At 35.1% G+C, this 12,312-nt stretch overlaps 1 protein-coding gene across 4 annotated transcripts; it reads left to right on the forward strand.

Moving 5' to 3' along the window:
- Nucleotides 1-2,212: 2,212 nt before the first annotated feature.
- Nucleotides 2,213-12,099, forward strand: LOC126773363 (cytochrome P450 6B6-like). 4 transcript variants are annotated; one of them, XM_050494281.1, is made up of 3 exons: nt 2,213-3,676; nt 4,062-4,196; nt 10,452-12,099. In XM_050494281.1, exons 1-3 carry the CDS (start codon nt 2,314-2,316, stop codon nt 10,493-10,495), a joined length of 1,542 nt encoding a protein of 513 aa, XP_050350238.1. In that variant the 5' UTR covers nt 2,213-2,313; the 3' UTR covers nt 10,496-12,099. The 4 variants fall into 4 exon arrangements, with proteins under 4 accessions (XP_050350238.1, XP_050350236.1, XP_050350237.1 ...); XM_050494279.1 differs by lacking the exon at nt 4,062-4,196 and adding an exon at nt 9,281-9,463 and having other exon boundaries at nt 2,217-3,493; nt 10,317-12,099; XM_050494280.1 differs by lacking the exon at nt 4,062-4,196 and adding an exon at nt 9,115-9,463 and having other exon boundaries at nt 2,217-3,327; nt 10,317-12,099.
- The last annotated feature ends 213 nt before the right edge of the window (nt 12,100-12,312 follow it).

Genomic DNA, 12,312 nt, shown 5'->3' on the forward strand with positions numbered 1-12,312 from the left:
CAATCATCGCTTTACCAAATAATGTATACCGACTCTCATAAATTACTTCTTTTCGAAAAAAAATAGATAAACAAAAGCGAACAACTCATAAAATCACAATGGAATATTGTATACCGTCAAATCTGCTTGGAGAAGTTGTTGCGTTTGTAGTAATGTACGGTACAAAATAAGTACATTTTATAATGTATTTTATTATGTTATAGTACCTCATATATATAAACGTATTTTAATTAAAGTCTCGTCTCTACTTTAAAATTTCTTATATACATTAACTAATATCATTATAACATTCATATTCATTGTGTAGTTTTATTTGCGAACTTACTTTTCACTATCCTGCATATATTTTATTATTTCTTAATAAGTAGGAAAAAAATAAAAAAACGAAATGGCATGATACTTCAAACGTTACTTATGCGAGAGTTCTTGGCACTAAACAAGCGCAAACTGGCTTATTTCGAATTTATTCACTTATTTACACTACTACAAACAAAAAAACACCTCCAAACCGATTTAACTGTTCCTTACTTCATCACGAGGCTTCATTTATGTAATTCTAATCCCTACAATACTTTTGTCATTTAATTATTATCTTCAGCATACGTTTTTTTGTCTAACTAGTTTAAACTAGATTTTTTAATATTATTACTTAAGTAATATGAAAGAAAAATAAGTTTAAAGACTTCAAAGTAAATCATTAATATGTATGCTAATGCGACAAAATGTACTCTAAATTTTATCGCTCGTATTTTAAATTTAATCTAATTTGTGATAGTGCGCAAAGTCGATACGTAAATAATAAAAACAAAACAAAGTTATATTATTATCGTTGATAAAATTATACGATATACGAAACAAAAGAGCACGTCATGCATACAATATAAAATATCAATATCGGGTGATATTGATTTTTGACCAGTTTTTACCCACGATTTCGCTTCTTTCGGATTTTCCAAATATAAAAAGCCTATTACTCTACGGCTTATTACTATGAACAAAATAACACTAATCGATCTCTCCTTTGCTGCAAAAAAGAAGAATAAACCGACAAACATTTACAATTTTTATTTATTTATATTACAAGTTTATAATTGCTGCTTCGCTGCCGAGCATTTTCCCTACGTAAATAGTACCTTGTATCACCCTCTGGCTAATCTTTGCCATCTCGGCTTTGCTTTGAGCCAGAGATGGCCTAGTGGGTAGAACGCATCAAACTTAACCGATGATCGTGGGTTCAAATCCAGGCAAGCACCACTGAAATTTCATATGCTTAATTTGTTTATATAATTCATCTCGTGCTCGACGGTGAAGGAAAACATCGTGAGGAAACCTGCATGTGACTAAGCTTACCGAAATTCTGCCACATTACACATGTGGCAGAATCATTCCTATATATTCCGAAATATTCCACCAACCCGCATTGGAGCAACATGATAAAATAAGCTTTTTTTTTTTTTTTTATAGAATAGGAAGGTGGACGAGCATATGGGCAACCTGATGGTAAGTGGTCACCAAACGCCCTTAGACATTGGCATTCTAAGAAATGTCAACCATCGCTTATAGCCAATGCGCCACCAACCTTGGGAACTAAGATTTTATGTCCCTTGTGCCTGTAATTACACTGGCTCACTCACCCTTCAAACCGGAACACAACAATATCAAGTATTGCTGTTTTGCGGTAGAATATCTGATGAGTGGGTGGTACCTACCCAGACGAGCTTGCACAAAGCTCTACCACCAGTACAACCCGCTCCAAACCTTCCCCTCAAGAAAGGAGAGGAGGCCTTAGCCCAGCAGTGGGACATTCTATAATAATTCATAAAATCAATTAATAATCTCCTCCTTATGTAACTTCATCCTTTTGACTTACTTGTTCGTTAAACCGACATTTTTTTGCTACCCTATTATCAAATTAAAAGCAATTTACTTATGCGATTTAATTTATTTATTTTACTTATTTCTGCCTAAAACACGGTTATCCATTAAAATTATTCCTTAGTCCATGACATAAATACCTAAGATATATTTATTTAAATGTTGCGATTTGTTTTTTAACTTTATATCAGACTTATCAATTTGCTTTATATAGAATAAATAGTATCATATTCATATAGTCTCATATCTTATCTCATTAAATCTTGCGTATGCATATCACGTACCTTATGATTCGCTAAAAAATAGTCGTCTCCAACGAGGATATTGAACAACTGTAAACTTGTGCCCGCGTTAGTGTTTGCGCGTTTGTTATAGAGTATAGATACAGTAGTCCGCTGTCGTATTTGCTAAAATACAAATTAAATTTAAGGCGATAAAATGCTTGTGTTAATATTAGTGGCAGTTGTATTTTTAATTCTATATTTATACGGAACACGAACCTTCAAGTACTGGGAGCGAAAACAAGTCAAACATGACAAGCCAGTACCATTTTTTGGTAACAATACAAGAAATTATTTCATGCAACAAAGTATATGTCAAATTGCTGTGGAAATGTACTGGAAGTATCCAACAGAGAAAGTGGTAGGGTTTTATCGAGCGTCTAGTCCTGAACTTGTTATAAGGGACCCTGAAATTGCCAAACAAATACTCACAACAGACTTTGGTAACTTTTATCCTCGTGGACTTAACATGAATAGGCATGGAACAGAACCCTTGCTTCGGAATACATTTTTCGCAGACGGTGATCTTTGGCGATTACTGCGTCAACGTATAACGCCAGCGTTTACCAGTGGCAAACTCAAGGCTATGTTTCCGTTAATCGTGGAACGAGCCGAACGGCTGCAGGCCTGGGCACTTAACGCCGCTTCTGACGGAAAGGAGATCGATGCACGTGATCTAATGGCACGATACACAACTGACTTCATTGGTGCCTGTGGATTTGGCCTTGATTCGGACTCACTCAAAGAGGAGAACTCCGCTTTTCGAAAACTTGGAGCTACTATATTTAAAATGGGACCCAAAGACATTTTTTTCGTGTTTTTGAAAGAATTATTTCCCAATATATTCAAGAACTTGAAAGTTATGACTCGAGTGGAAAAAGGAATATATCAATTAGTCAACGAAGTCCTACTACAAAGAAACTATGAACCATCAGGAAGAAACGATTTCATAGATCTTTTGCTTGAATGTAAGAAAAAGGGAACAATTGTTTGCGAGTCATTAGAAAAAACCAAACCAGACGGAACTCCAGATATCGCAACTTTAGTAATGAATGACGATCTAATAGCAGCTCAAGTATTTGTCTTTTTCGCTGCTGGTTTTGAAACGTCCTCCTCAGCAACCAGCTTTACCTTACACGAGCTAGCGCATCATCCTGACATACAAAATAAGGTACAAGAAGAAATAGATAGAGTCTTGAAAAAGCATGATAACAAACTAAGTTATGACGCCATCAAGGAAATGCATTACCTAGAGTGGACATTTAAAGAAGCGATGAGAATATTCCCATCGCTAGGTTTCTTGATTAGAAAGTGTGCAAAGAAGTACACTTTTAAAGGTTTAGATCTAACCATTGACGAAGGAGTAAGAGTGATAATACCGATACAAGCAATGCAAAATGATTCGAAGTACTTTGATAATCCAAATGAATTCCGTCCTGAAAGATTTGATCCAAATAATTTTAATGTTGATAACAAAAATGTATACTTGCCATTTGGTATTGGACCTCGTGCTTGTATTGGTAAGTTAATGTGATATTAAAACATTACATAGATATCTGTTTAACTATGAACTATACATCCAACTTTTTATTAGATAACCAGCGGTTTTCATATTAAACAATATTTACAGACATTAAAATATTATCAGTTAAACAAATTAGTTAGTTACTCTGTCAGTTATCCTTCGAATCGGAACACAACACTACTAAAAATTAAAATTTTGTAAGATATCTGATGAGTGGTTAGTACTTACCGCGCTATCACAAAGCCTTACCACTAAGTTATCTTCTAAATATCTACATTAATTAACATAATGGCTAAACTGTTTACATTTGAAACATTTAATTATTTTCGAACTCTTGTTGACATGTTATGGTTTGATTCATATCAGAGTGTGTTATCCAGGTGAGCGGCTCGGCCTGATGCAGTCGCTGGCGGGCCTCGCCGCAGTGCTGTCGCGTTTCACCGTGAGACCAGCTGCGTCTACGCTCCGACACCCAATAATTAGCCCAACCTCGGGCGTCGTACAAATTGTGAAAGGTGGCCTGCCACTGTTGTTCCGAGAGAGAAAGCCTATATTTTAGCCTAGACCAATCGATACTAGCTGATTCAGAAATAAATTATGTATATATAACTAATAGTTTCAACAGTGTTAGTAAGAAAACCATCCTAAGCTACTTATTAATCATTGATAAGATTATGATACTAATTATATTCATTTTATAAAGTTGCTTTCTAGGGATACCCCATAAAAAGCCTCCCACTCTATCTCATGGGGTATAGAAATTAAAAAAAATTATTAGTTTTGGCTTTTAAGAGGGTTTAATTTACTCTTTAATAATACACTTGTTTATTGTTTGTATTTTAATGTTAAGTCACTATAGCTAAGATAATCTAAGTTAAGGGTTGATATTATATTATTCTTTCATTGTATAATCATTAAACTAAAAAACATATTAATTAGATTTATTATAGAACAAATACTTATTTTTTAACAAAAAATCTTAATCAAATAGTTGTTAGTAATTTCTATAGTACCTACTACATATTTACATATGTTACTCACTGACATACTCATCGACACGACTGAAATGACTACAAATCAATATTATTGTAATTCAAAATTGAGGTAAATACAATTATTACGGATTGTATTTGCCAATAGGCCCGAGACTAGGACGGCACAACGTGGTTGGTGAGCTCCTTTACTAGAACCAGTAGCACCTTCTGTGTATGTATTTTATTTATTTATTGATAATTATAAGAAGCACTGTTCGCACATTTACAAAATTAACCACCGTCCACGACACCGTACCACGTATCGCCCTTACCGCTATGACCCTCAGCGGTCTCTGCAGAAAGGCTTTGTTCTGAGGGGTGAGACCGTATAGAACAGAACAGCGTCAGCGCGGTGTGGAGCGCACCACACCGGCGTATAAGCCTCGTTGACAAGTATTGGGCCCAGTTGGTCAAAGTACTGTCCGAAGCTGTATCTTGCATCCAGGATCAGGCCCAGATACCTCATCTGGGCCTTTACTTTTATCACTGTCCCCTGGACGGTGATACTTGTGGATGGCCCTTGTGGATGGCCTTTCCATGGACCGTGGAACAGGAGTGCCTCAGTTTTGGATATTGAGACCCCTCAGGCCCAGCATTTTCATCCGGTCCACGGTGAGAGTTGTTCCGACTTCAGCCAGGCGTGCCGCTTCCCGAAAGTTTCGCTCCGTCCTGGTGATGAGTGTCTCGATTCCTGAATGTTACGCAGATGACCTGCGTAATCGAGATGACCTCTTGGTCCTGGAGGTACGACTCCAATAGTCTCCTCAGTTAGGTCGGCATCCCTTGGTATCGGAGTACCTTCCCGATCGTCTCGAATAGGAGACTTTTAAAGGCGTTTGAAACGTCCGCATGAGGACCGCCACGGTGCCGTCCAAGTCCCCTACCATGAGGGAGGGGAAGGATGTAAAAAGGCTCGCAGGCCACATCCAGATCGATCGGCCACACCGCCATGGACTGTAACAGCAGGTCCTGCGCCGCGGTGCAGTGATGGCGCAGCTGAGTCCATAATATGTCACAACAGAAACAATAAAAAGCAGTAATTAAAGCTAAACATCGTGGCCCTGAGTTATTATTCGTAACTTGCTTGACATCATTCGATTTAGATATCGAACACGTCTACGACGGTCAATCGACGCAAATCCATCTTACTCGCACCTATTACAATGTATATGGGAAATAATAGGCTAGCAAGAAAGCCAATAATATCATATGGGCTTACAAGGAAGGATTTTTTAAACTATGGACAAAGTAAGTTTAGTCGTGTGGCGCGAAAGTGTGAAGAAAGTATTTTATTATTTATGGTTAATTTTAAATTTATATGAAAACGTGTGTAGTGATACTGAATTTTGTAAATATACGATTTAGCTATAAAATAAAGCAAAAAGTATACATGAAACAGTTTTAATTTTAAAAATATACCTTATTTTACATAAATTTTGTCGCAATTTTTACATCTCACTTAATATCGAATGTATAATATAATATATATAAAACATGTATGTAAAAAACTAGAATATTTACATAATAATCTGTAGGAAATTTTATGAAGAATCCAAATATATATATATAGTACTACTGTAGAAGGTAATCATACAAAATCATCGAGAAATCTTCGAAATACTATATCTGTCTCTACTCCGCGAGGTACCTCGTGCCGCCGCCAGACACGGGCGCGGGTAACACCAGTTGAATGGTTAAGTCACTCAAAAGATCCTGTTGTTTCTTATATATATATAATATGTGTGTGTTTTTATCGAGATGTAGTTATGTGTAGTTTATTGTCAGATATGATTGTTCTTATTTAATATTTATTATCTTCTGTTCTCTTACAAAACTTCTTTTACCAAATGTTGTTTGTGTGAGATCGCGGAGATTTGTGTGAGAAGACGGCCTTTGCGCACCGTTTGTCTAACCGTAACAGCCTGTGAATGTCCCACTGCTGGGCTAAAGGCCTCCTCTCCTCTTTTTGAGGAGAAGGTTTGGAGCTTATTCCACCACGCTGCTCCAATGCGGGTTGGTGGAATACACATGTGGCAGAATTTCAGTGAAATTAGACACATGCAGGTTTCCTCGCGATGTTTTCCTTCACCGTAAAGCACGAGATGAATTATAATCACAAATTAAGCACATGAAAATTCAGTGGTGCTTGCCCGGGTTTGAACCCACGATCATCGGTTAAGATTCACGCGTTCTTACCACTGGGCCATCTCGGCTCCGTTTGTCTATCATCTGTTATTTATATATTGTGCAATAAAGTATTAAATAAACAATTAAATAAAAAGCATTAAATGCATTTGGTACCTATTTCAAAATGATACACTAAGTATATTTTAAAATTTATATTAAAGTAAAAAAGACTAATATTTTTTCCTCTCTACAAATTAAATAAATATTCCGTATAAATCACTATAAAAAGTAAATTTTAGTATGTAGATATTTGTTTTGTCTATATAAGTCAGCTTCAATATTGTTAATTACATTTTTTTAATTGGCAAAGCCCGTAACCTAGATTTAGCTTTTCAGTAAGATTCATAAATCCAGCGAATTTGTATTTTTTAAATAAAGGATGATCAAAAAATTATTACGCAACCTTTAGGCCCAAAGCTGATGCTACCTACATAGATAAAGGTCGACCGGTCAAGCATTGTGTTTATCGCAAACGTCGTCGACTTCGACGTTTAAGTGGAATAATATAATACGTGTACATTTAATTGTACCTGTTACAGATTTATTAATTTCAATTTAATTAATAAAAAATATTTATAGTAAGTTATAGTTAACGGTTAAGATATGTTCTTATTTTTAATATTATATATGATATTTTTATCCTTTTATTAGGAACCGCAATGTATATATAATTATGCAAGATACGCAGTACTCTCGCAAATATACGCAATATTTTGTTTCTTTCTCAATGTTTACTTGTATAGTTATCTGACCTTCTAAAAATCCAGCAAAGGTAGTCATAAAGCAGGAGTTAACAGCTCAGAAGATAATAAAATGTAAAGAATCTCTAATTAGATGCTTACATAAGTCCAGGAAACAGATACCGATTATACATTTATTTTAAAATGTGAATATTTATATTTTTATGTATTCTATAACTTTATCAGACTTATTAATTTACTTTATGCCTAGTAGGTATATAATTCAATATAGTTTTAAATCTTATCTAATTGAAGTACGCATCAACGCATTACTTTATGATTCCCTATAAAATAATCGTTTCCGACGAGGACAGTGTACAGTGTACAACTTAGTATACTGGAGACCGCGCTAGTGTTCGCGCGTTTCTCGCGACTATAAATTTGTTTATTGTCGTATGCGCTGTAAGACTTAAATCGTATAATATATTTCTTGCGCACATCTAATAAAAAACAACAACATGCTTGCGTTATTTCTTGTGGCAATTGTGGTTGTGGCTCTATACTTATACGGGACAAGAAACTTCAAGTACTGGGAGCAAAAAAAAGTGAAACATGATAAACCAGTACCCTTTTTCGGTAATAATACAAGGAATTATTTTATGCAACAAAGCGTATGCCAAGCGGCAGTGGAAATGTACTGGAGGTATCCAACGGAGAAAGTGGTAGGGTTTTATCGAGCGTCTCGTCCTGAACTTATTATTAGAGACCCAGAAATTACCAAACGAATACTCACGACTGACTTTGCTATGTTTTATCCGCGTGGACTTAACATGCATCGCCATGAGATAGAACCTTTGCTTCGAAATTTATTTTTCGCTGACGGTGACCTTTGGAGGTTATTGCGTCAACGTATGACACCCGCCTTTACTAGTGGGAAACTAAAGGCTATGTTCCCGTTAATCGTAGAACGAGCCGAACGCCTGCAAGACTGGGCACTTAACGCTATTTCCAACGGACAGGAGATCGACGCCCGCGACCTAATGGCACGATACACAACCGACTTCATTGGTGCCTGTGGATTTGGACTTGACTCAGATTCACTTAAAGAGGAGAACTCCGCTTTTCGAAAACTTGGAGCTACTATATTTCAAGTTGGACCCAAAGAGGTTTTCGTCGTTGTTTTGAAAGAACTCTTTCCTAATATATTCAAAAAATTGAAACTTTTATCTCGAGTGGAAAAAGGAATGTATCAATTAGTCAACGAAGTCCTACGACAAAGAAATTATGAACCATCAGGCAGAAACGACTTCATAGATCTTTTACTTGAATGTAAGAAAAAAGGAACAATTATTGGCGACTCAATAGAAAAAATAAAACCAGACGGAACACCAGAAATCGCATCTGTAGAAATGAATGAAGATCTCATAGTAGCTCAAGTATTTGTCTTTTTCGCTGCTGGTTTCGAAACGTCCTCCTCAGCAACCAGCTTTACCTTACATGAGCTAGCGCATCATCCCGACATACAAAATAAGGTACAAGAAGAAATAGATAGAGTCTTAGAAAAGTATGATAACAAATTAAGCTACGACGCCATCAAGGAAATGCATTACTTAGAGTGGACATTTAAAGAAGCAATGAGAATATTCCCGTCACTTGGTTTTTTGATTAGAGAGTGCGCACACAAGTACACTTTCGAAGATTTAGATCTAACCATTGACGAAGGAGTAAGAGTGATAATACCTATTCAAGCAATGCAAAATGATTCTAAGTATTTTGACAACCCGAATGAATTCCGCCCTGAAAGATTTGATCCAAATAATTTTAATGTTGATAACAAGTATGTATACTTGCCATTTGGTGTTGGACCTCGTGCTTGTATTGGTAAGACTTTCGATATTTTATTAAAATATTATATAATATCCTCGAGACCATTTTCGGCCACGGCGGCCAATCTCGAGAGAGATTAGTCAACTACGCAGGAGATATTATAGTGCACAAGTGTGTGCGCAAACACAGGTGCACTCTCTAATCTCTAACTCTAATAATCCAATGGGATGGCAATCCGACACGACTGGAAAGAGTTCAGCCGCAGGACCAACTTCTAACTTCCAGATTCTAGGCTCCTACTGAGAATTTTCTGACAGAAAAACCCAATAACTTTTTATTGGCCCGACCTGGGAATTGAACCCAGGACCTCCTTGTCTGCAGCCTAACATCAAGCCACTAGACCAACGAGGCAGAAAAAATATTATATAGGCAGTAAAAATATGATAAATATTATATAGGTATATGTGAACTAAAAATATAGTATTCAAAAATATCAATTGACACTTTTTTAGGTTAAATTTTAGTGCATTATTTTTACATAAACAATTTTAAATATTATCTACATAATTACTAATGATTGTGTAAGAAAACAAGTTCGGATTAAAATGAATAACGATTAAAGATGGGCTTGATGTTGAAAATTGAAAATCAATTCTTAATAACATTATATTCATTCATTAACAAGTCTTATTATTATAAATATATAATTATAATTCTTATTTTTAAATTTAAAAACAGGTAGAAAAATGTAAATTCAACAATAAATAATAAGTTCTTCAGTTGATCTCTAGAAATAGAGTCCAAATTTTGTTTTAAAACTACCATTTAAAAGTGGTTTTTTAAAATCTTATTTGAATAAAGTTTATTATAACTGGATTCATAATAATCGATGGTGTGCGCTATTCAGGTGAGCGGCTCGGCCTGATGCAGTCGCTGGCGGGGCTCGCCGCAGTGCTATCGCGTTTCACCGTGAGACCAGCACCCTCTACTCTACGACACCCAATAGTTAATCCCACCTCAGGCGTCGTGCAAACTATTAAAGGCGGCCTGCCACTGTTATTCCGAGAAAGGAAGCCTAGAGGCTAATAGATTCTGACGCGACCGGATCGGACGGAAATGTATATTTTATACTCCATAGGTTACTATTTCAACAATGGTTAAATGAGCCCTGAATATTGAATAAACTTCTACTACTGATAATAATTACAATGAGGTCGCGACACTTTTGCATTGAGTATTTTCATAGTACTATAATTAAACCTTTTTGATGGAGCTTTCATCTGCTATTTTTTTGCGATGATTATCTCTATAATTGAGACTTAACAAATTAATAGTCTCTATAAGTACGACATAATTTATTACTTTATCCTTTTGAATATTGATCAGGACAGGCGATATGTTTTATTTAAACACTCGAATATATATATATATATTATATATTGTATTGACATGTTTTGCTCTTTATTTCTTTGGAAATTAAAAAAAAGAGGTGAGCTATGAGTTTTGTACAGAGAGTTTTAAAACGTGATGGAAAATGGTTAACGAATTTATTGTATATATATTTAAAAATAATATATGTCAAAATTGGAAATACTGGTATATATATATTCTTTCCTTTTTTAAACCTTAAGAGTTGTATTGTTAACAAAGCAGTAAATAAAAAAACATAAATAAATAATATTCATTTTAGTAAACATTTTCACCTCTATAAGTGATAAACTGTTTATTTAGATCTCTAAGTGGGACCTTTTCTAAATAAGTCAACTGTCAATTTAAACCTGTTTATTTGAGAAAACTGGGTAAATAAAAAGCCTCTTCAAGTGATAGTAAATCCTAGGTTCCTTGAGATTGCAATTATGTCAAGAGACATTAGCCAACTGCGCAGGACATATTATAGCGCACAAGTGTGTGCGCACGTACAGCTGCACTCTCTATTGTAGCACTCATAATCCGATGGGACGGCAATCCGACACGACCGAAAAGAGTTCAAGCGCAGGACCAACGGCTTTACGTGCTTTCCGAGGCACGGCCGCGGACACACTTTCATCTTGCTACTGGCTGGCTACTACTGATAATTTTGTGACAGACAACCCCAATAACTTTTTATTGGCCCAACCTAGGAATTGAACCCAGGACCTCTGTGTATGCAGCCTTATATCTAACCACTAAACCAACGAGGCAGTCTAAGGATGTAAGGTAACCTTCCTATTGCCTGAAGACTGAAGACTGCCTCGTTAGTCGGTTCGTACCTACTGATATAAAGTATGTACATACTTAAATAAATGTACATTTTATCCGTGTTAGTAAAAATAATTTTCTTTATAAAACTATTATGTATCAATTTCGAAAATTTCTCGTGATTTAGATTAGTAAGAACTATACTACTTTTTCTGTATTTTAACGTAAAACAAAGATGCGTGTATCAAATGTCAAATAGTATTCTAAAATAACACGATAGTCCTCAACTACTGGGAACATTGTACAGAACAATAATATATTTCACACACAAGCCGTTAGGTAAGCTTGTCAAACTTCGATCACTAGTTTTTATTAGTGATCGAAGCTGTCAAACTATAACAGTTAGTTAACAGGTGTATGGTATTGGAAATTTGTAACAATAAATACTTACTATCTAAGAGAGTATTGAGAAAAATAATATTAAATAAAGAATATTATTTGTTAAAAAATTATCGTGATTTTATTTTCTTGATATTTAATAAATGTGAATATAACATTAAATTCGAGTAAAAAAAACTATATTAGAACAAAAAGAATACGTATAATTAAAATTAATTATTCTCAGATAATTTTTCAAAAATTAAGTAGTAAAAGGTAGGTATAAAGGTAAAAGTAGATAGTATCTTTTTCATAAATATGTCATTCATAATCCATGAATATTTATT

This window comes from Nymphalis io, chromosome 14 (genome assembly GCF_905147045.1).
Source record: "Nymphalis io chromosome 14, ilAglIoxx1.1, whole genome shotgun sequence".
NCBI lineage: Eukaryota > Metazoa > Arthropoda > Insecta > Lepidoptera > Nymphalidae > Nymphalis > Nymphalis io.